The sequence below is a fragment of the Rhamphochromis longiceps genome, linkage group LG20, assembly GCF_057381845.1.
Source record: "Rhamphochromis longiceps isolate RC_006_pf linkage group LG20, R_longiceps_female_GT1.1, whole genome shotgun sequence".
In the NCBI taxonomy this organism is placed as follows: Eukaryota; Metazoa; Chordata; class Actinopteri; order Cichliformes; family Cichlidae; genus Rhamphochromis; species Rhamphochromis longiceps.
In genome coordinates this window covers 31,369,269-31,393,914 of record NC_140576.1, presented here as the reverse complement: position 1 = coordinate 31,393,914, position 24,646 = coordinate 31,369,269, and the positions used below count along the sequence as shown (strand labels likewise).

The 24,646-nt window shown below is 39.9% G+C and overlaps 2 protein-coding genes across 3 annotated transcripts; both read right to left on the bottom strand.

Annotated features, from left to right (window-relative positions):
• Positions 1-2,016: 2,016 nt before the first annotated feature.
• On the bottom strand, positions 2,017-10,940 carry csrnp2 (cysteine-serine-rich nuclear protein 2). Its single transcript, XM_085392935.1, has 5 exons — positions 10,231-10,940; positions 8,551-8,724; positions 8,173-8,435; positions 7,006-7,296; positions 2,017-5,132 (listed from the first exon to the last, which is right to left on the bottom strand). The coding sequence occupies exons 2-5, from the start codon at positions 8,708-8,710 to the stop codon at positions 4,191-4,193; spliced, it is 1,656 nt and encodes a 551-aa protein (XP_085249061.1). The 5' UTR covers positions 8,711-8,724; positions 10,231-10,940; the 3' UTR covers positions 2,017-4,190.
• A 1,416-nt stretch (positions 10,941-12,356) lies between these two features.
• On the bottom strand, positions 12,357-23,182 carry tfcp2 (transcription factor CP2). Of its 2 annotated transcripts, none has more exons than XM_085392936.1 (16): positions 22,829-23,182; positions 22,326-22,522; positions 21,232-21,383; positions 21,011-21,087; positions 20,221-20,326; positions 19,860-19,966; positions 19,432-19,584; positions 19,184-19,294; positions 18,585-18,673; positions 18,383-18,431; positions 17,820-17,913; positions 17,449-17,539; positions 17,216-17,328; positions 16,324-16,466; positions 12,660-12,711; positions 12,357-12,516 (listed from the first exon to the last, which is right to left on the bottom strand). In XM_085392936.1, the coding sequence occupies exons 2-16, from the start codon at positions 22,445-22,447 to the stop codon at positions 12,479-12,481; spliced, it is 1,497 nt and encodes a 498-aa protein (XP_085249062.1). In that variant the 5' UTR covers positions 22,448-22,522; positions 22,829-23,182; the 3' UTR covers positions 12,357-12,478. The 2 variants fall into 2 exon arrangements, with proteins under 2 accessions (XP_085249062.1, XP_085249063.1); XM_085392937.1 differs by having other exon boundaries at positions 17,222-17,328.
• Between the last annotated feature and the right edge of the window lie 1,464 nt (positions 23,183-24,646).

Genomic DNA, 24,646 nt, shown 5'->3' with positions numbered 1-24,646 from the left:
TGGACTCCATCATCATCCTGAAAGCTATCAGTTCTTCCGGCCACTGGAGAAGTTCAACAATGCAAAGCCAGAGGCCGGAAAGGCTAAACAGATGATGTATAGCTCTCAGAGCCATGGACCACTGCCACAATTGTTCCCGATGTAATATGCTTGTTGTTTTAGTCTCAATCCTGGATTCTACACATAAAAACACAAGCACACAGTGACAAGCACAAAAAGAGGGGAATTTATTTCAGATAAATTGAGCATACCACTGATTCTAGCAGACCTCAGCAAATCACTTCATATCAGTTCCAGCCCACATTAAATAAAGGCTCAGCAGGTTCTCTTTTATGCATCCAGCTATTCAAGTTGCCTGCTCACAGTTGTGGCCAAAATAATGAAAAAGAAATACAAATATTAACAGTAACTTTGTAAATCTGTCCATTTTCTGAACTGATTATTCATTCCAGGGTCACAGGGGCACCAGGCATAGGGTAAAACCGAGGTTTAACCCTGGACATGCTGCCAGTCTATTTCAGGGCCAACACACAGACAGACAAGCATTCTCGCTCACATTCACAGCAATAGCTGATTTAGAATCACGATTTAATTTAGCACTACTTATAATTACTTCATAAGTAATTATAAGTAATATCTTGCTGCAGACGTGCACATTTAATTACAGGCTATGTTTTAAAGTTTTATCACTATGGTCACATAATGTTAGTCTTGGAAGTTAGGGTTATTTTCATAGACTGGACACACCTCTTGTAGACCTGCTGTTTTCACAAGCTGAGGAGTAAACTCAACTTGAAAATGAAGTTCATGTCTAAAAATGGAGCTGTTTGATATATAATTACATTATAGCAATCTTTGAAAGACTCACACAGTCACTGTATGATTTCTGTCTGCACCAGAGTTACCAGTGACTGGCTTGCAGAGCTGTTTGCCAGATAGTGAATGTAAGTGCAGTGGCATCCTGGATCCCAGAGCAAAGACCTCAGAGCTGTACACTTGCTTACACTTGTATCCGTTAGAAGAGCTTATTATATTAGCAGCCAATGGAAAACAGAGGCGATAGCTTATCTAGCTCACATTTTCCTGCAACTAAAGGTAGGAAAGGGCAAATATTTTTTGTTCCACAATTGGCTGGAACATCCACTGAACTGTAAATGTAAGAAAACGTCAAGAGGCATAGGCAGGGCAATGCTGAAATGGTCAGTTTGAATACTTAAACCCGTATCAATGACATTTAAAATAAAAATAATGATGATTGTAAAAGAGGAAACCCGTTAACCTAGCTGGCATACTTATTATACATATTAATTTTTTAAATATCTGTTAAGTCGATTAAAACTACAATTCGGAGCCATAGTTAACATGTGGCGCCTTAGATTTCTTAACGGTAACTGCAGAGAATGGAAGCCGTATCACAGATACTGTACTGATTTTATGCCGCCATCTAGCGGTGACACATCATATTGCACCGTGGACACCCATAAGTCCTAACACTTAACTAAATGAGAAGAAAGGCTTTTCGTTTTCCACTTCTACTTCATTTTCAATAATACATATTACGACATATTACCTGCTATTTTCACGCATTCTTCAGTCAATTTTCTAAAAATATAACAATGGTAAAGGCAAAAAATTTAAAATAGGCACTAATAATGAAATCACTCAATTTTGCATTGCAAAACAATGAATGGACTGTGTTTCATTGAACTGTAGATTGTTTCAGTGCAAACTATTAAGAAAAATGTGATATACTTAGTTGTGTATTTCTGTTTTTACAGTCATGTCTGTGTTTTATGTGCATGCAACAAAAATTAAGTATTTAAAAAAATAAGTAAAAATGTATTTTTGTGAACTAAATTGATACATAATTGTGTGCTGATAATATCAAACCTTTCATTGTGTAATATTTTTATACTAATCGATTCTACATAATCTGTCTGAATTACTGCGATTACAAATACTCAGGAATGATAGGAGACTTATTATTCTTTATTAAAAAACACACAGAAACATTGATCCTTTTTGCAATGAGTAATTTATTGTTTTTACTTTTGTATAAAATCTTTTGTGTCCACTTTAGGCAACAGTTAGCATGAGAGTAGTTCTCACAGCTGTTAGATGAAGTCTAAACTTATCAGTCTTCTCAACAATCACACACCCCATTCACGCAGAGAAAACACACAATCACATAGTGTACTGGAGTTAATTCAGTGCAGTGGTCCCAAACCTAAGTTTATTAGTAGAAAGCCGAGGACAAAAGCTCAACAATAGGCAGCTTGTAATCATCATCACTTCAAAGATGGTACTATATCAAGGCAAGTCACGCAAACACAAAGAGCCACAATAAATCTGCAGCCTCACAATAACTAGAGGAGACTGCTTTGTTAGAATCTGATGGATGAAAGCATCATTTAATTAGGTTTGAAACCACTGCTTTGGTGCAACTTGTAAGCAGATTTAGATTAAGACAATTTCAAAACAAAAAAGGCAAAGAAACACATCAGACATCTGATACACGGCAGCACATCCTGTGTTTGGCGAGCAGTTACACAAAGCAACAGCTGTAATTATAGGCAACAAAACAAAGGACTGATTTTGTGTAAGAAGAGTCGGCACGCTTACGCAGATCAGTACTAATCAGACCGAGATTAGAAAAAAAGACACTGAAAGAGCAGAAATGCGGTACGATTGCATTTACATAATCATGAGACACCTCATTCCATAATCACCACATTAATGATTTTTGCAGTGCAGTAGCTATTGCGTTCCTACGAGAGGCTCTCTGGTACTTCTTACATCAATCAAGTGGAGAAACATTGTTTCTCGTGGTAATGGGGAGGAGATCCTGTAAACTGTAAATCTGTAACATCAGCACCTGTCATGAATGAAATGCGTGTCCTTGCCAGCACCTCCCAATCTCTAATACAGTACATACCCTCCTCCCTCACTCAGACGTACAAATGTAAAGTAGATGTACACACACTCGCACACATACAGACGGAACATAAAACACGCAGATTCAGGTCGATGTCAATCTGATCCATAAATTACTAGCATCACATTGTTTCATATAATAACTACTTCCAACAGCACAGGCCTCAGTTTGACTTTGACTCTTACTGCTGTTTTCTTCTTGGGAAATTTGACTTGATTCAAAATCCTCGCTTTCTTATAGAACATCAATTAAAAAAAGACTAGGAAGCGCTATTCTGGCAACTCATCATAACATGACATTATAATGTAGCAGTATGAAAAGAAATTACATTTCCTTTCATTCCCAAAGAAAACGAACTGCAACGACTTCAACTTCAAAACCAATAGTATAGTATCCACAAATGACACATTACTCGAAGAAATAATGTCATAGGCATTGCAACTACAAGTAAACTTTTTTTTTTTGTTTGACAAATCGACTGCATTTGTACGAGCAGTCCGAAGTGAGTAACAACTACAGCCAGTGCTAATTTCTGCTCTTTTTTAAAATTATTTTTCCTCCTCCTCTCAATGCGACAGAGCCACGACGTTTGCTGCCCTCATTTCGCAATGTGCATACAGATCAAAGAAACTTCATCTCTGTCCTGCACATTGCAAATGCATATACAGTACACAAAAACAAGTATTTCCAGGATTATTAGGTCTATTTTCAGGGGAAGGTTGGATCGGAGGCCTTCATTTGGCTTGATTACAGTGTGAGATTGCTGTAATGGAAAGTGAGCCGGTAAAGTATCAAAATACACCAGCTTCCTGCGCGCTGAAAAGACAATTTGTGTTTAGTGTTGACACCTTTATACATCACAAAACAAAAGGCTTATGTCAGCATTCACACACTGTATTTTCTGTTTGCTGCGCTGGAAATGAACAAAACACTACTCGCTGTACTCCTAATCGACTCCTACGCACAAGTGTTTCCGTGTTTTTTTCCATTAAGGCCGCATTCATCACCCCCAACAGAATTACCTACAATGTTGTCTTTGAACTGCATCCATATTACTTCTGGGGAGTGATCTGTATGTGCTTTCAGCATCTCTCCTCCTTTGTGTAACACTCAAGCTCATTCTTCACATATTTTATTGACACTCACTATAGGAGACCTGTAGTTATTTATGATAATAGCAGTAATACATGTAAAATGTGTAATTTACTCATCTTAGATGAAGCTATTGTGCAAATTATCTGCAGAGACGCTAGTACTAAACTTCAGGAGGCAGTGGATCTACTTCTTTCTTCATGCACGACTGCTCTTGGCACTGTTCTTCCGGGATCTTCTGCTGAGGACTCGCAGGCCTCTCCTCCACTGCTGCCACGCATTCCTCTGAGCACAGAATAACATCGGTCAAAGGCTTGTCTTCATGCTTATCTTCCTTCAGCTCCTCTCCTCCTTCTTGTTTCCTTTCCGCAAACTCATCTTCTCTTGCATCTTGTTCCCTCACCAAAGGCTCCTCCTGTTCAGCTTCCTCTGTTCTGGGCAGCGTCTCAAAGGCTCCAGGCTCTATGGGACTGAGTTGATAGTAGAGCAGGGAAGAGGAGTCTTTGAGGAGGTCAGAGGGGCTCTCCTCCTGGTTGTCAGTGATGCACAAGACCGTAGCCCCTGTAGGGAAAGGCCCCTGCAGGAGGACCTGCTCAACACCTGGAACTTCTGCCTGCTCAGGCAGCTCCCCTCCCAAGGCACTGGGTAGGAGGCAAAGAGGCTGCTCTGTGAGCCCATCAGCACTCAGCTCTGGCTGCACTGCTTCCCCTTCAGCCTCCTCCCTCTCCCTCCTCTCCTGCTCCTCTGCGCTCTGCAGGTGCAGCACGGCTGTCTCGTTCTCCCTCTCCAGTATATCCTGCTCCGCCAGAAGATCCTGAACCTCCACGACCGACTGCACTTCGCTCTCCTCCAGCTCAGAGTCCAGGCCAGCGACTGAAGAAAGGTCCGGTGAAGTGGGACACGTGGAGGAGGGGGAAGACAGCGGGTCTGATTCAGCATACTGGTCTCCCATTCCTTGTATGAGCATCCTCCTCTTCTCCACGTCCAGCTTCATGATGGTGTGCAGGTAGTGAGTTCTGACACGTAGAGGGTTGAATTCAATACGACCTGCTACGTTGCCGCAGCCATCCCTAGAGCAGCCACACGGGAAAGACATTCGATCCACCTGAAGAATAAGGCAGAGGTAGTTTACTCTCATTTCATCTTGAAAGTAAAATGCTTAAATACTGATTAAATTTACATAAGTTATGAAAGTGTTTACGGTTGTTCAGGAGATCTAGGAAAATCTAGGAAATCATGGCAATCAAGAGATAATCTGGTTACTGTGCAACAAGTCAGGCTGAGACAGAGATGTACTTCCTCCTAACAGGTAAAAATATAAGCAAATGAGACAAAAGATTCAGGTTATTATTTATACACCAGGTGTATAAATAAATGATAACACAATGTCTGATTTACTGCTTCATTCCGATGTTTTATGAATTCTGATTTCACTGCACTGATCAATAAAAGCGTGCAGCCGGTTCTGGATCAGATAACAGCATTGTAATAGTGAGGAAAGAGATAACAGAGCAAGCAGAATAAAGCATCTGCCTCTATAAAACACATCAAGTGAGTAAATTCTCAAAACTTTAACAAAGTTGCTCAACACAGCTTGCCTATGCATTCACACTGTTTAACTTGCTGCTTAAAAATGACCAAAGAATAAAGATATTCTTATTAGAATCACTGAACTGGTTTATTTAGCTGACATATATCTGCTCCCCAATTAAAGGGGACCTTCCTTTCCCCGTGTTCCATCTAACCACCAGATTTCATGAAAAGTGCTAGAAACTGGCTTTGTATTTTGTTTTTTGGTTGTTTTTTTCATGATCGTGCTAAAAAGAAGAGAAGATTTAAGAAAAAAACCCCAGCTCTGATCACATCTCTTCGCCTCAGCACTCGCCTTAGCCGAGAAAAGAGAGAGAAAAAAACCCCACATAAAATCAGATGAATAGGCTTTTTTCATAGCAGACATTTTAAGCTATCGTAGGGAGAGCACCAGTGTTATTAATAATATTAACAATGGCTCTGTTATACTCGAGAGCCCCAGAACGCCATGACAATGTGACAGCGAGCCGGCACGCAGCCTTCCACGAAACCAGCACACTTAAACAGAAGCAACAAAACAGGAGTCAGTCATCATTCGTTTCTATTATTTATTTACTAATGCGCTTCCCTCCCCCTGTGAAATGTCAAAACACCTACAAGTGAGTGAAAAACAAATTGAAAGGAAAGGAGGTTGAAGTCATCTGACGCCCTGTCTTTGGCTTTTTTGTGGGGAAGTGTGCGCTGCAGGCTAACAAGTTGTCACAATCTTCTCTTCTGCTACTGCGCTACATGTTTTTTCTCTGACAGACATAGGCTGAAGTCTGCCGGCAGAGAAACAGGATGACAGGAACTAGCGTGGCCGTAAATGAGGGGAGACACTGTTACGGAACAACCAAATATTTTGTATTTATTGTTATTTATTTTATCTTAGGGGAGAAACACTGAAAACCAGCATAAACTGTTTTAGTCAATTGTTGGGCATCTACATGCATCAGTGCTACTGAACTCTCCTGAGGGGATGAACACCATTCTTCAAAAAGATATTCCCTCATTTGGGGTCATAATGATGATGATGGTGGTGATGCTCTGCAACACATCTGACCAAAATGTCCCACAGGTCTTCAGCTGGGTTGAGATCTGTAGGCTGTAATGGCAACAGCGTGTAATTGAACTCAAAGGGGGCCATTGTAATCATGGAGGAGACCACTTCTCTCAGGATAGAAATGTTTCAGGATCACTCAGAGCAACTTTGGCTTGATTTGCAGTGAAACTTCCCTCTTAGCGTACAAGCAGCAAAATGTCACTCACAGTTTAATTCAAGAGTTCAATTCAAATAAAAGACAATTCAAATACTGCAAATGTGTTTTTGAAGTTTTTAGTCTCAGCAAACTGCAAAGAAGCTCTCCTCTTTCTGCAAATGCACCCAACTCGCTTTCAACAGCTCTTACCTGGCACTTAATACCAGCCTGGCTGCAGCCACAATGGCGAGGGTCACAGTACAAACGGCAGTCGCAGCCGCATTCCTCCCGAGAGAGGCGGATAGCTCGGAGCTCAGCTTTCTCACGCGCATCGATGCGGGTGATGCCGGAGGCTCGCAGGAGGGCTCGACGCCGTTTGGTGGGCAGCGGCTGAAGGAAGAAACAGTCGTCCACTTCCACGCCGTCCACGTCCTCATCCGACACATCGTCCAGAGTCAGCAGCTCCGCCTGAGCGCACTCCACCGTGCCGTTCCTTGTCAGCTGTGGACGACAGCGTGGAACTGTGAGCTGAGGTGAAAAAGGAACTGATTGCCTATTTTAAGCTCAAGTGGTAGATAAGTATCCTGAAGAGTGATACTTCAAAAACAATTATATTTGCAGCTGATTTAGCATTTTGAACAAAGGGTTTTCAAACGGAGAATGGTGAAGGAAGTACTGCGATCTTTATTTAAGAAAAGGCCTCAAAAAACTAAAACTCCTGCATAAATTAAAGGACACAAACCCAGATATGATTTAATGAAAATAAGCTATCATGAGAAAATTAGTAACTACTTGCTGTATTACATTGGTTAAGTGTTACATACACATTAGCTTGTATGTAAGCGTCATTTTACAGCTGGTCCAAACTGAACTCCTTTTAAATACTTTCTATTTTGGTAGTTTGGTTCACTGGTTCCCAGCCTGGAGGCCGGAGCCCTCCAATGGGTCACAAGATAAATCTGAGGGGATTATGACTTGATTTGTGGGGGAGGAAAGAAGAAAAAACTAAGTTTCACTAAATAAACACATATGCATCTTTTGTATCGCTCTTTAATCTGTGTGAATTTGTTTGAAACATCAGTGGCCTCAAACAGTTATTGAAGTAAAATTGTTTCAGGAGTTTAATGGGGGTAATTAGTCTTCAGCAGGACACCTAGCAACTCACAGGCATGGGAACTGTGGAAAGGGGCCCCAGCTCGACTGTTTTTGTACGGGGTCACAAAGCAGAAAGTTTTGTAAAGTCTTGAAGGACAGAGCGGAAGTACATGTACTGAGTCACTACTGCAAGTGGAGACATGCAAAGTGCCCACAGCTGGAAGATACTACTGTGCCTTGAATTTTGACCCTCTTGGGGCACGACTGATACATCTAATCTACCTTCATCTTGCGGGCATTCAGCTTCTCCTGGCGCAGGTGCTGTTGCAAAGTGTGCCGGTGACTGGTTTCCTGTTCGCGTGCAAACTCCCCCAGTGTGTAGTGTCTGATGGAGGAGTGGTGACGGGCCATACCCAGGGAGCTGCCCCCTTGGCTGGGCACGCTGGTGAAGCCCTGCCGCCGGGGGAAGTAATACACCGTCACCAAATCAAAACGTACACGTTTCCCCCCTGGTGACGGCTTGTGCTGCCTGAGGATAGAGGTGGCTAAAGCGGGGAAAAAGGGAGAAAGATTTTCAATACAGTCTTACACACCAAATACTAAATACTTGCGTTGATTAACTGTTCAGTTTCTTTCGACTTCCTTTAATGAGATTCTTACGGGTAAATGCAGTGCTAGAGGGAGGGTTGAGGCTGTCACAGCTGTCAGCACTGTCACTGCTGGAGATGTCATCGTCAGAGTCCTTAGGTGTAGAGAATGGAGAGCTGTTGTCCACCTCTTCATATCTTCGTTTGAGGCTGAGGGACGAACCTGCCTCCATGGAAACTTAAGTATCTGGGGGCACAGAGGAGCACAAAAAAACATACCCGGCACCAGTAAATGTGTTTCAAAAGATGTGAACACATGACACATTGTGATTTACTACCACAGAAACAAAATGCTCGTGTTGTCACTTAGAGAATGAGCTAATTTTTTTTTATCAAACTGTTCCTGTGTAAGGTCAGCCCTTGACAACACAAACAGAACAAAAAGGTGACATCTGCTCGCTCCTGCCTCCTTTCATCTGTATTCCAGCTCCATCATTTCGTCTGTGTGGCTCCCATCTCACATGAAATCCGACTTTGAAATTATCAAGTCTGAAAATGTAACCATGGCAACTAGGCAAGCACAGTTTATGCAAGCAGCCTTGAAGCAAATAATGTCTGTGGCTTCACAATCTGTTTTTACCCCTAAAGAAAATCTGCTATAAACTGAGTGTAGGGGGAGGGATGGTTATGGGTGAATTTGAAGGAGGGAGCTGATCACTTGCATCTGTAGGAGAGGTCAAACAAGGTGAATGAAAGCAGCTAAATACATGTCTGATGTTACACTGTGTTATGTCCTGTGCATTACACAGGCATCTGCATTCACACAGATACATTCCAAATAATTATACATCAATATTAACACCGATGATTATGTCCCATAGAGACACTATATCCATCTACCTTAAACCTACCATATTACTACCATACATCCTATAGTGTGAACCAGCTACTTCTCAAGGTAATTCATATTTTACTATGCAGCATGCTACTGCCTGCAACATATTGTAATGTCATACCAAATGGAGCAACTCCCATTCTGTAGTTTTTCATTCAGTTTTTTTTAAGTGCTTGCAGGAGAATGTTCAAACTGACACGTACATTTATAGCATAATTTATGTAATAACTACACAATTAAATTTGTCCTTCAGCTAAAAAGAGAAAAGGGATGTGCTGATACCAAAAAGCTGCTCAAATGCAGTCTAAGTGATCTTTCCTGGAACTACTTCTGAGGGGGGGAAAGTCCAAAATGATCTAATCTATGTCCTAATAATAATTATGACCATTAAAGACTAATACCTTGACCTAATTTCAACAAAATTACCCACCTTGACGGGCTGTAAGGGACAGGGCCTAACCTGTAAAGATGCAGCTGTGGTTATGACACCAAATGTGTGCCCTTTTTTAAAAACCAGAGTAACACATCTGACATTAAATGTTTATTTCAGTTTAGGAATTTAAGGCTTTTCTTTCAGGACTTAAGTTTGCCTTTGACATGTTACAGGATGTTTACCGACAGGTGTGACTTCACGGTATATTACCCGTCAGGGACACGCAGTTTAGAGGAGCTATTTGTTTAAATGTGGACATACAGACTGACTGTGTTGGGGGAGGTTAGATATTGCCAGTCTGACAAGGCAAGGCTCTCTATCTGTCTCTCTCTCTTTCCATTTCACACACACACAGAGAGAGAAAAAGAGCCACACAGAGACACAATGGCAAACCGCCCGGTTAATGAAACACTAAACCCACTTACCTGGGGCAGAAACAGGGACCCTTATTCCAACCAACTCGTAGGTCGTTTCTGTTTCCAATAGGAGCTGCACATCAATCTTTCAACGCCCTATGAGACGCTCTTTTATGCCAAAACCGAGATCCCTGAACGAGTATCCAGACTGCAACCGTGGAGCCGAAGTAATCTGGATGAAAGCTTGCGTGATTGTCAATTTGCAACACTTATATTTGGCTATTTCAGGCTACTTAGGCTTCATGCTCATTGTTCTGCACACTGAAAGATGACGAAGAAAACGGGAGCTGTGCAAGACCGGCGGGTTTTATTTAAATGATGCATTCCTATCTATTTAAAGGACAGACGATAGGAAGAAGGGGCGTCATAGGGTTAGCTGCGCTTTATTCTCCAACATTTTTCGGTGCAGCATGAATAATGTAAGACCCTCAGTGTCTTGTCTTCCTGATGTAAGCCTTTAAATGGGTGTAATGGAGAAATCCGCTGACATCTGTGTTCGTTTATCCTTTTCTTCTCGCCGGGGCGGGTTCAGTCGTCTGGGCTTACTTCGCCGTCTTCTCGCAATAACGGTGCGCTCTGCTCTTTATCGTTTGGTGTCAAAATCTTGCAGGTTTTCTAGCGAGAAGACGCCTTTCTCCCCGCTTCGCCCCGGCCCCGTTTGTTACAATGTAACAATGGAGGTAGAAATTCTTCCCTGTAGCTGTATATATACTTATTGTGACATCACGGGCATGTCCTGCGCCGGGGTATGCTGGGAAATGAAGTATCTATTCAGTTTTTTTCCTGTTTCTTTGTTCATATTGTGCAGAAGCAGATGTGCAAAGCACGAAACCGTAGTGCGCTAAATTAACCTGCATTTAAGCTTAATTTGGTTAACAGTATATGACATGCTAAAGTCTAGTCAAATGTAAGTGACTAGGCATCCACATCTGTACACCAAAGGGACAGATGTGGAGCCTGTGCTAGATAGTGCCAATAAAATATCATGTCTCCTTTTTTAGGAAAGCTTCAAAACATTTAGTTTAACACTATTTCATATTTTTAAAGAAAGACAGCAAATAGCAGCCAGTACATGGTTAAGTTTTAATAATGCCAATGAGATGAGGGGCAAATACGGCTATCGAGCCATCAATTCCATTTACAAAATACTCAACATAAACCATATTATTCACATTAAGCTCTGTCCTGCCGCAAAACTTATTTATTAGCATTTGTAACATCCAAAAAAAGGAAGCAGAGTAGATGTAAGTACGTAAAAAATAATTTTTTTAAATGTCAAAAAAAACATGATTCATTATTTTTAAATTATTTTAAAACAATGATCTATTTCAAAATTATGATGGAAATGACCAAAAAACAAACAATAAAACGCCGGTGTGCTAAACAAGCTCATAGATACAGGAAGCAGATGGAGACAATTTGCTGGTGTTACCACGGAGATCACTAACACAGACAGTGCTTATCATCTTTTAAGACGATTAAGTAACAATCACATGTGCCAGTAAGCATTCTAAACAAACTGTGACAATCTAACAGTGTTTAGTAGCCTTTTTTTCCACAGAAGTAACAGGCAGACATTGTTAGCTTTCAAAGGAACCTCGGATATTTGGAAGGGCAGCTGGATTCTAACGGTTTCCCTTAATTGTCCAGTTGTTAATTTTAATACCTGTTGTACTATGATTCAACTGAGTGGTTGTGTTTCTTGCAGACTGGCTTGGATTCGATAAGGCAACCGCGCATGAAGAGGAGGACTCATGCTGAATTGCAGGCTGAAAGTCAAGTACTGTCATCTTAACAGTCATCATTTCTTTTGTTTTTTTTAAAGAGAGAACAAACGGCTGAACTCGAAGCAAAGAGTCTTGGCACGCCAGATGGTCAGGTAACAAACAACAGCAGATGTAGTGCCATTAACCTCCTTCTTGAGATGTAACCAACAGAGGGAAATGCAACCATTTAAGTGAGCAAACGGCAGGGTAAGACTTCACTGTGGAATCAGAGTCACTCCCTCAAAAGTCAGACGATAAGGTAAAGTTAAAAGAGGGGCAACTGCTTCAGTCGCATCCTCCTCCTAGCTGCCTCACAAGGTTTTTGTTTTGGGGTTGTTGTTTGTTTGGTTTTTTTTTTTTTTGGGGGGGGGGGGGGGGGGTGCATCTCCATAAAGGAACAGCAAAAAGTACAAAGCTCTAGAGCTCTAGAGGGGCTGACTGAACCAGGACTAAACAAGAGAGAAGGACTCGACAACTCTCCTGCCTGGGATTCACTTTAAGATTATATGGTAGCCGTCACTTGTGTCATCTGAAAAAGAAAGGAATAGGAATCAAAATAAAAATAAAAAATATCAGGGAAACATACTAAGATAAACTTGCAGCAAGACTATAACGCTAAATACCGTTACACTACCACTACCACACTATCATTTTTTGCTGCCATAGTCATACCTTTCATTGTGTCCAAAACAAAACAAACTTCATCTTGGAAATTCTGAATCATCTGTTGAGAGGAGAGGAAATGATTATGCAGGTGGGAAAACAACAATATCGTTTGCAGGTTTATGCTTGTGTAAGCTCTTGAGACCGTAAGTTGACCATATTTCTGTCTTTCTTTGAAAATCTTTTAAGACATACAAAAAGCTACAACTGACAAGTCGTTAGCCAACTGTTTCAATTGGCTGTTTTTACATATGTACTGCCTGGCTCCCTCAACAAAAGGGGGGAAAAAGTCATAGTCTAAAAATGAATTGGGCAACTTTTAGCTTTTATAACGACACATATTTACTGTGGTATCATTTCGATCGGGTTAAGTAATGCAACATTTAGTTTTGTCCTGAGTTGGATTCATTTTTTTAACTTGTATGGATGATGAGAGAGTCGGACCGCTGTGTGAAGTCTTCCCCAGCATATCCCAAAGATTCTCACTCGGGTTAAGATGTGGATGAGTGTGAAAATGATGTGTCACGCTGCCTGAACCACTCTTTCACAATTTGAGCCTCATGAATACTGGCATTGTCATCTCAGAATATGCTGTACTATCAGAGAGATGAAAAAACAAAATCTGCTGATGAAAACAAATTTAGTCATTCAATAGATTCAGGTAGTCAGCTGACTCTGGACCTAAATCCCAAATCCACAAGCTTGTAATGTAGGCACTAGTCTTGATCGGTGCATCACTTCATCCACATGTCTTCCTACCAGGTTCATTGGCATTGAGTACTACACCATCTGAGAAACTATGACATAACAGTCTTTTCTAATTCTGTTTTACTAGTATTAAGCACAGGCGTATAGACGAGTTTGTCCTTAAAAGAGGCTCGTGCACCTCTCAAATGGCCGCATGGTATCAGCTGCAGCTGAGATCATCATCTCAAAAACAAGAGCAAGCCTCACTCCAGATCATGTCCACTGCAATCATGAATTCATGAACCGAATCATCTGTAAACTTGGGAAACTGTTTTTTTGGACTGGAAAACAAACTTTTTAATTTAATTCGAAGCTTTATTTGAACATATAGACTGAAGCCAATTTTAGTTTAGTTTAGTGGAGATAAGAGTTATAATCATTGGCTAATTGACTAATTAAAGAAATTGGCAGATTAGTCAACTACCAAAATAATCTTTAGTTGCAGCCCTACTAATTAGCATTACTACTGAGTAGTTATTTTAAGGCTACACAGCTGTTCAGTTATAACTCCTTGAGTTCTCTTTGCATTGTGGGAAAATGCTTTTACTTTCACTATTAAAACATAGCTGTCTATTCCACTGCTGTTTTTCCCCCCATTGATCTTCAAACATTCAGGATTTATTCCAACCACACTTCTTTCTCCAAGATGGTGGTTCACCACTATCCTTCCAGTTTTTAACAAAGCGTTGCACAGGTTTTAACCCACTTTTAGTAGTTTAAGCAGTATCCTTGGTTGTTTTCTTTGTTTGCCAATAACGTGATCCAACATTTCCTAACAAATTTCCATAATAACAGGATGTCTTCTAACATGGGGTAAATAACCCCATGTTGAAACTCACAAATGACTGTCGTTTGAGCCAGGCAGCATTAAAAAACAAAAAACAAAAAACTGTATAAAAGTATGAGAACAAAAACTTTAAAGAAGTTAACAAGTCGTGTTATTATCTTCTGGTTCTTTTCTACTTTTTTAAAAACATTTGCCTGTCCTGTTGATATCGATCCACTAGAGCTGGGCGATATGAGATTTTTTCATATCACGATATGTTTTTTTCATTTCAGGCGATAACGATATCTATCACGATATAAGCCAAATAACTATATTTGTAAGATTTAAATGTGCCGTTGCTCACAAGTAAAATGTGAAATAATCAGCAGCTTGTTTTTATTTAAATATTTATTTCCCATAATAAGTTCAACAGGGTAGATGTACTTAAGGAACATGAGACTTTTTCAGATAAATAAAGGCAAATATTGCAAACTACACAAAAGGCAGCCGCTAAAGCGTTTAAGTTTCAAAACAGAACAAACAAAAACAGACTAAATTGTCAATTCCACTTAGAAACAAAATATTAATTCTAAAAATAAATCTTATTTTGTTTTACAGAAGAACAGACAAAACTAACTTTTGTCAGTATCAAATAAACTGAGAACTAAAAGGAAATTCTCAATCTCTCCTTGTTGTATAGCTGAGCTTTTCAAACAGTTTTAACAGTTACTTTAGTCTGACAACAGCCGAATGACGAATTAGCGCTTCCAGTCAGAGACTGAGGCTACGTCCACACGTACACGGGTGTTTTTGAAAACTGAGATTTTCCGTTTTCGTTTTAAAAAATAATCCCGTACACACATAAAGGCAGAAATGAAGGAAAACGCTGCTATGAACATGCCAAAGCAGCAGGTGGCGCTAGATTCCTAACCGTGCAGAAATGTTGGCCAATCAGAAGTCTAGAAGCCTCGGTGGGAAAAAGTAAACAAAGCTGGGGCATAGAAGCAGACCCGAGTCGTATGTGTGGACGGACAGTAACTGTGTGTATATGTAAGCATTTAAACACTGCAGAGAGTAGAATTAACAGTAACAGTATTGTAGAAATTCATTTCACCGAAACAATAACGTGGCGCACAGTGTGACGCATGCACCAGTTTATTGTATTCCCAGACTTGCTTTCGGCACAATGTACAGTGCACGCTACTCTGTTTTTTGTCAGACTTGAAATAGCCGAAATACCTTCACACTACGGAACTTCTATGGCTCTTCCCTTCGACAATCTCTCCGGCATTGGAACCGTCATCTGTTTTCTCTTCGGTCACGCTCGGTAGATTTTTCTAGTCGGCACACTCATTTCCTCCATTACACGCTGGCTCCATCACCCAGGGCAGCTGTGGCTACAACCGTAGCTTGCCTCCACCAGTGTATGAATGTGAGAGTGAATGAATAGTGGCATTGTAAAGCGCTTTGGGTGCCTTGAAAAGCGCTATATAAATCCAATCCATTATTATTATTATTATTATTATTACCCACTGCCTGCTTCCCAAACAAACACACGTGCGGCTTGGCACTTGTGCTGTACGTAACAAGTCACGCGACGTGACGCTGCGGCTGTGATTGGTTCGGCTCTGCGCTACTTAGTTTGGATTGGCTGACCTTTTTTTTTTATTTTTATTTTATTTTAAGAGGACAAGAGCGGCGAAGTCTATCGCGATAGCTTAATTTCTCTATCGAGTAAAAGTTATATCGCGATACATATCGTTATCGTTCTATCGCCCAGCTCTACGATCCACTAATTAAGGCAGACTAAATGTGATTTGTTGCTCTCCTAATGGTGTGTGCATATATATTTTCATGCAGGAAAACTCCTGCATCCTCCTGTTCCTCTCTCCTGTGAATATAGGTACATTTACATAGCTCCACTATTCTGTCTGTGCAACTGCACTATTAGCAATTAACATCAGAGTTAGCTACATGGATCCAGCGCAACATTTAATTTTACCAAATCAATCCACCCAACCCACCCCAGGCGCAAGATCTACCAGTTTTCCTGGGGAAACCCTGTGCTTGAATTCATATATAATAACAGCAAGTCTCTACTGATTCAAAAAGTGCAAATCTTCAACTCACAGTAAGATCATAAGAGGGGGATTGCCTTACCTCATCACTAACCAGCACATGGATGCCAGTAGGGCCTTGTTTAAAGATCTGATTGATCTGCCTAGGTGAGATGCTGAACAGATGAGCAATTTTCTCTGTCAGTTCTGTAACCGTGAGTTCCTCCAGGTAAATGGCGTGATATACTGCAGAGAGAGAAACAGAAAGGTTAACACAAGCTAAACAACAAAGGACGCTCACTAGATATTAGGCATACTCAATTATAGCGAAACTAAATCATAATTGTTGCTTAGCCTTCAGAAGAATAATAGTGCGGGGCTATTTCCTGGCTGGGCACCTGTGAATGGTTTAGATCCTTAATATTAGGCTACAGTCACTACAGTAGACTAGAATAACACTGGACAGACATGACCAAAAGTTTTGTCACCACGTGCAATCAACTTGTTATCAGCCTGCTTATGGAAATGGTCATTTTGAACAGACAGACCAGGTTTGAGATCACTGTGTTAGCATTCTGTCTGCATTTAAAATTTAGACAACAATTTTTTGCACATCCTTGCCAATCTTTAGAGACTCTCCAGTTAGTATGAGTCCGACAAAGATGGTTTGGAAGAAGGCCTCCTCCCACCTGGCAACATTTCCATTTGCCTTGAATTAAAGTGGTCAACAGTTGGTTGTGACAACTACTTGCAACAGTCCCAGACATAAAAAATTTTTTTAATGCAATCACTCGCCAACCACCAGTTTTTCCTGTTTACAAGGAGGTTGCAATCCTAGCTTTACTCTAGTGTGACTGAGGCCCCTCAAAATAAAAATTAAAAAAAGAGAATAAGAAAAACTTTATTAACCCCAAAGGGAAATTCATTAGATTAAAAAAAACGTTTGGACGTCAACAAAGATAATGATTAAATTAACATAAATTAAATGAACATACACTGACCAAAGAAAGCGCTGGCAGCAGCATCTCCATTTTCATGTTTCGGATGCTGTTCCCGTGCCTGCTGAGATTCCTGGCAAACATAGATGGTGAGTCTTGGACGTACCACCCTGAATTCAAAGAGAGAAACAACTAAAATGCAGATGCCTAAAAACATTCATACTCTTTTTTTTTTATAAATTAGGTAAATTATATATCCTAAGAAGGTAGGAAAATTTAATATAACCCACCGTCCTTTAAGTGCATTGAAGAGTCTTATACCATCAGCTGGCCCACAGATCTGAATAACATCCTCCCTGGTCAGCTTCAACAGGTCTACCCCTGGTACACAAAAGCAGATCCTATTCTCAGTCTCTACAAACACACGGTTGCTTTTACATAATTCGTTTTTAAATCAACGAATTATGATTCAAATTTGTCTTGTCATCTTTTACCTGATTTTAATTCTCATGTCTCCTTCAGTAAAGCACTCTGAATAACCTCTGGATATAACAAGGTGCTACTTAAATAAATGAGTACATTTCCAGAAAATATCTTTCTAGTTTCACATTAAAGTGCAGCCTTTTATCTTATGATATGGCCAAAGAGGTAACCATATTACCTGAGAAGTTAGTGAAGAGTCGACAGAAAGGGGAGAAGCGGTTTCTATGAAGCCACTGTTGTGCATCCTGTGGTGTTGCTGTTGGTAACAAATTCTGAAAAAGAAAAAAGAATTCATCAAAATACTCTGACATAAGCAACCGTGTCAGAGACCGTGTCACCATGGTTACCCCATCAAGTCAATTTGTAAAACATAAAAAATATTAAAATTGTAAACACACATCAATGAAGATTATCAAGAGCTGCTGGATTTTACCTTAAAAGGCAGGATTTTAGAGACAGGTAAAACTCATTTCAAAAACTATTTAGATATAAGCACGATGAGCTACATCATATCTGAATCTGACATATATATGACTCAAATCAGATATATATCAAATGCTTTCTAGTTACACACTGAGTCATATTTTATACTTGCTAATGAATCTCATCCCAGGCAGAAGTTTAACACCCAGATGTCAGCTTTGCATTTGAGCTTATTAAAATGCAGTTGCTTGGTGTGGCGGGAGGTAAGCAGCCGGTAAAATAAATCCAAATAAATCCACAAACTAAAAATGAACTTACATCTGCCACCTGAACAACAGGCTCAGGCTGGTGGTTTGGTGACCCGTTTCTACAAAGGATGAAAAATTTATCAGTTAGAAAGAAGCAATAAAAACAAACTCCACATTAAGAAAAACGTAGACCTCATGTGTTGCCCTTACTAAACAAATAAGGCCACTACATGGATTTCATAGTGATTTTTAAAGTAATCCAGGCAGCATACCCTTCAGCCACTGGAAAGCTGTTGTGGGTGCTATTGAAGCCAGGAGAAGGGGAGTTGTTGACATATGTGACCTCAGGCCAGGGAGAGCACTATAAAAGACCCAACATTTGTGTTACTGTAGCGTCTACATACATCACCAGTATTTTTGCTGCCAGTAGATTTGATCTTAGGTTTCAATTAAACTGAATTTGAGCCAAACTCCTTAAGTGCTTAGGAAAATGGATTTAAAAGATGGATGATTCCACATCCTTTGTGTCTCGCTGTGTCTGCGTCTCTTCCGCAAGTGTCAAATCACCTGTTATTTCCTAGTAAATACTTTTTAAAATCTGAGGTTAAAATGACAAGCTCATTAGTCACTTCAAGAAAAAAAACAAACTAAGAGTTATTTCTTTTGATAACCGATTTATCACAAAAACATTCTCTGGTTATGCTTAGAAAAAATGTTTTGTTACTTTTTTTAAAATAAGTACATAATATAGTTTGACAGTAGGCTAACATCAGCAGTCTAGTTAATTAGATTAAGTTAAAATTCATTTTGATTTCCTTTAAACTACTTTTATCCAAGCAGTGATTACTGCTTTGAGCTCTTATATGCTTACCTCTGTCAGGATTGTGGTTTCATAGGAAGGCTGGTACTTTTCCTTTTCCTGTGGCGCCCTCTTCTCCATCTTCTCCCTGTCTGTCTTCTGCTTTCTGTCTGCACCTTTAGGCTAGAACACGTCAAGTGGAGGAAATAAAGATGGTGAATATGGACAGTACTACCACAGGGACCAAATACAACATTTGCACTGGGGTGCATTATAGATTTTATTTCAGATTTTCTCTTTTTCCATGTCATTCCTCTGACCTTGAAGACTTTGACCTGACAGGAGGCAGAGTGAAGATGTTCTGTGTACTCTCCATTCTCGTTCTCCTTAAACGTGTCAATCTGGATGCGGAAAGGCACGCCCTTTTCTCCGCCATGCTTCCGCATGGTGAATTCTGTGCTAATGCAGTGAACCTAAAAAGGAAAGGAATATGAAAACAAAATCTACACAAGACTGATGACCTAACTGTAATATCAACAAATCATGCCAAAAGTGTAACATTAGTAAGTGCAGACTGACATTCAGTTTACTTGTGCAATAAATGAGTAAACCAAATGTAAATAGGCTCATCTCCGTCACGCCAAAGCACTCTAAACTGCCTCATATCACTATTGTTCATTTTAATTTAATAATACAGAGAATAAGAATTAATGACACAATCATTACTATGTGTTGCCCATCAAGCTACCTGGATAAAAACTGAGGTTCGTTTTGATGGGTCCCAAAGGAACTCCACCGTGTTAAGCTGAGTGGGGTTAGCCCTGGGGTCAATTATCCCCACTGACATCGGGATATCTGCAATGGATCAAAGCAAAACAAGCAGTTATCAAAGATGCTTTTGATATACACCATCTTCTCGTTATTGCAACCATGAGTATGAATTTCCGGTTTTGGTTAACAGTTGGTATCCTGAATTTACTTTCTGCAAAAACTATTTCATTGTTAGCACACATACAGGGCTACACAGCAACCACCTTGCAAAGCACAAATTCAGTATAATAAATACCTGATCTTTCTGTTAGCTTTTTAAAAATATTTTTAATGCTCACCCAGGTCGAGAATGCGATCCCCTGGCCTGTTCCAGCGCCAGCCTTCCAGCTGCTGGTGCTCTGTGTATTGAAGTCGTCGGTCATGAAACACCACACGAATTATGCTCTGAAATTCAGAGAAAGTAATTTTTACTGAAGGATTAAAGAGAACATACACTATCGTTACCCTGGTACCCCAGCACAAGGGCTTAGTTCAGCCTTGCAATAAAGCGATGTGATTAGCTTGCCTAACTACTACACAATATAAGATTCTAAGCAATTTACAAAAGGCTGGTGTGAAGGAGATTCATCCAGATGTGGTCTTTGTCCCAAAACCTTTCCCTAGTGGCCATTTCATTCCCCATAAACACTTCAGCAATAAACAATAAAACAGATCTTAGCTGTTAGACTGTTTTTAATCTCTAGGTATAGTTTTAATGCTAAGAAAATGTCTTTGAGACTTTTGAGACTACAGACAACTGGCTGAGAAGTTGGCTGAGACACACACAATCTGTATTTTACACCACTGAAGAGATGCTTCTGACACACTGAAGAAACCTTCAAAGTAAAAGTTGATTAAAATTCATATTACACTGAATATAAGAAATGTAATCACACAAAAATGAATCATCCATTAATTTCATCTAACCCTGGAGTTACTTATTCCATTCTACTCGCAGCCCCCTGGGATTTTGTGAAGCATGGCTGGATGCAAGATGAGCCATTGGCTGGAGCTTTTCCAATAATATTTATACAGGTTTACACTAGCAGCTGCTGGATTATGCAAATATATTTTTAAAGATTTTCTTACCTTCACCATTTTGCCAGTGATTTCTGGAAGTTCCCCAATTTTCCGATTGTCAAGCATTCTAATTTCATAGGATTGCCCTGCAATGACAAGTCCACATAAAAAATAAATATATATGTAGGCAGCTGAATTTTCTCTCAGCAGCTTTTGACTTTGAACTCTTAGATATCATTAAATTTGCACAAAGTTGAAAAGTACACAGCAGCTGGGATCCTGATGCTGACCTTGGTTGAGGTAGGTGAGTGTTTCATCATGCAGTTTAACGGCTGGCGAGGTAGGTGCACACAGAACATACTGAAAGGGTAGGATCTTGTTGTCACTGTCCGGTGGGAGGTTGGACTCCTCCTGTTTGAAAATGGGAAGGGCAAGTACATCGCTGCAGAGACAAAAGAAAAACAAACTCGGTAAGCCGCCAAATTCTTATCACTTCATTATGCAATACAGAACATCTTTTATTCAAACAGGGCTTCTTTCAAAGATTTTACAGAAAACCAGTCTAAACACTTATACTTACTGATTCGATACGACCTTCAGCCTCATGATACAAAAGGTCTCCCTGTCATTACTAGACAACACTTAAAACTGGCTGGAGAATTATGGTGTTCTCTAGCTTCACAGCTCAGTAACTACAATGGAGGCAACACTACCAAATACCAAGGTATCCAGTCTACATGTCACTGTTCCTCTCCACACAAGAATTTCTGAAACAAGCCACCACTTTCAACAGTTTTAATGAGCCAGAAAAGCATACAAAAACAGATGGGGGTTGGTGCAAAGTACTTCAATCAGCAAAAAATATTTTCTTTAAACTTTTAGATGAGCTACAGCAAATGAAAAAGCACAGAAGTGTCTGCAGATAATTACACTAATGAATTCAGGATATGCTACAGAGTGATAAGATAGATCAAATGCCCCAGGGAACTATTTTCTTCAAAGACTATTAGACTCCAGCTAATATTCTCCAAGTAATGTTTTGGCTTTTCACTTTATCTGCACATGGCATTTAATTCGCACGTCTGCCAGCATGAAGAGATTTTGCCACTCAAACTGCCCACGTAGCAGTCAGAAAATGGGAAACACTGCACATAATGGATGCACCTAATCACTCATCTTTAAATTACGCAAAATGTCCAAATGAATTTGACATGAGCAGCTGTCTGAAGACAAACTACAAGATAGCTTACATCTTTAAAAAAATAAAGAAACCAAAACACTGTTCAACACTGTTTAATCTAATAAATTACCATATGGCCCATTATAAATGTAGCACTGGCTGCATTCAGTAAAAGGCCTTACCCGTCCAAAACTCATACTGTACCTCATACTGTACGCCCCCGCACCGAGTTCCTGGCCAATGCCGGACAGACTGGCATCAAAGTCCTGGACCAGTCCGGACTCAATCACTTCATCCGTGAGAGGCAGTTTCAGAGCCCACGCCATGGTGACGGTGTGGAGATTTTAACGGAGTGCAGTTCCGGTTGAAACTCGAGGCAAACGTTATCAGTTTCTCACAGCCTTTCAAGATTTAGAAGAGAAAGTAAAAAAAAGCGTGAGTGTGGCTCTGATGTTTAAAAAACAGTGGATATTTCTGTGTTTATTAGCAGGACATTCCCCCAAACATGTTAAAAACACGAACCAGTCAGGTGTCATTAAGGAAAGCAGCGTTCCCGTGGTTAAAGATAACGGTAGTCGTTAACACACGTTTTATGTAACTGTGTATTGCTTACACACACAAACTTGTGTCACGCTAAAATACACTTTATGTCTTTACCTTTTTTTTTATTCACATAGTAAGTAAGTCATTGGAACTGCAAAGCTTACCTTTAGGTGGGAAGTGTGACTATTTGGTAATAACTGCAAGTTTTACGCCATCATGTCACGCTCCTTCGCCCAAGCGCTAAAATAAACATGTCGAGCTAACACCTTAGCTGCGTAGCCTGCCAGTTCGTTCAGCTAGCAGGATGCTAGAAATCATTAAAACGTCCCGGGATGCTAGCCCTTCTCTAGCTTATTCTGCGGTTCGGTTAATTTGTGGTTAGCATATCTATACGTAAAAAGTGGTCAAAATCGCACGAGATGTTTAAATATATGTATTATAATGTCTTGCTTTTGTTTGTTTATCTAGCTTCCTCGGGAAAGGAGCTGCCGTAATTTCCGTTCCGTCTCCTTCTTTGTATCGTCTCAGAGTGCTAGCAAACACCGTTGTGACTCATTACCGCCACCCTCCGCTGAGGTCATGGCTGAAATAACCAATGACTGTTGCTTATAACGTGTATGTGACGACAAATAATGCTTTTCTTCTTTTACTTTTTTCGGCAGCTCCCTTTACTGGGGCATTTTCCTTAAAATAAACCATATACAACAACCAGAATAAAACATAATGTCATTTACCACACAAGACCATTCCACTCAGCTGGATTCCTAAATGACAAATATCCACAGGGCATTTCATCCATCTTTATGGTCTAAAGATTTTCCTTTCACCAAGAATCTGTTTAATTACCATAGCACTGTCATAAAAGACCTGATTTAATCCAATGGCTTGTGTAGTTTTCTTTAATTTAAAGCATACAACACACATTATCAATTGAAAAGATGCTGGCAAATTGTTATCCAACAAACCATAAATTAGAGATTTATAATTCAGGTGGAATCTTACACCAAAGTCCCACATTGTTATCCTGAACTCTGAAACAGTCCAATAAAATATGCTGTTGTGATTCCTCTTCACTGCAAATATGGCACTATAGCACGCTTTTTAGCTGTCACATAACAACTCCAAGGCAAAGTAGCTGTCACCAGAAGTTTTCTGAGAGAGATCAACCACCTCCTCCACTCATCTCTCATCTCCTTGGATATCCTTTTGTTTTTAATTTTTTTGAGCTCTGCAGGATACCCATCACAAGTTTTTGTTTCTTTTTTTTTCTCCATATTTAAAATCACTCACCAAATTAAAAATCATTTTACTTGACCAACCACACCAATAAATTCTGTCACAAAATCCCCAAGGATCCTTTTCTACTATGCGCCTCATTTCTTTTTCCATAAAGAAAGGTCTCCAACCAAGCAAGCTTTAAAACAAAAATCATTAATTAATAATTAATTAAACTAATCAACAAAATTATTTTTAAAAGCGGGAATAAAGGTGGTCACATTCAGTTTGTCAACCTGTCCAACACAGCAAGAATATGTTTATTGAGGCTGTGAACAAAACCTTCACAGAGAATTAAGCTTCTATTGTAACATGTAATCTAAACTTCCTAAATTTTGCCCTTTGTTCATAGCATCCATGTTATACCCAAAAAACTAAAATGAATACATAAACTGATAGACTGTAACATCTACTGTAACTATCCATTTTCTGTTGTTCAGTCTGTGTCACAGGGATCCAAAGAAAACCTTTTTAAAAAATTGTATATCTCTGTTGAAAAGCACATTTCATCGTTCACATTCAGCTACCTAGAAAGAATATGCACTGCTGAAAAAAATAAGGGAACGCGTCATTTTCACAGTATAACACAAATTCAGTTACATTTCAGCCATATAAGTCTGTCCAGAGAGTAAAAACCACTGTGAATCAATTTCACCAAAAGAAAGTCACAACAGGTCCTCTGGAAAAACAACAACAAACCAACTCCC

Coding starts and splice junctions, on each gene's coding strand:
- csrnp2 (XM_085392935.1), bottom strand. CDS start 8,710: ATGGAGGCAGGTTCGTCCCTCAGCCTCAAACGAAGATATGAAGAGGTG. Junction 8,436..8,550: donor CTCTAGCACTGCATTTACCC/GTAAGAATCTCA, acceptor TCCCCGCTTTAG/CCACCTCTATCCTCAGGCAG. Junction 5,133..7,005: donor AGGCTGGTATTAAGTGCCAG/GTAAGAGCTGTT, acceptor CTTATTCTTCAG/GTGGATCGAATGTCTTTCCC.
- tfcp2 (XM_085392936.1), bottom strand. CDS start 22,447: ATGGCGTGGGCTCTGAAACTGCCTCTCACGGATGAAGTGATTGAGTCC. Junction 18,674..19,183: donor AAACCACAATCCTGACAGAG/GTAAGCATATAA, acceptor GGTCTTTTATAG/TGCTCTCCCTGGCCTGAGGT. Junction 16,467..17,215: donor CAGCGCTTTCTTTGGTCAGT/GTATGTTCATTT, acceptor CTCTCTCTGCAG/TATATCACGCCATTTACCTG.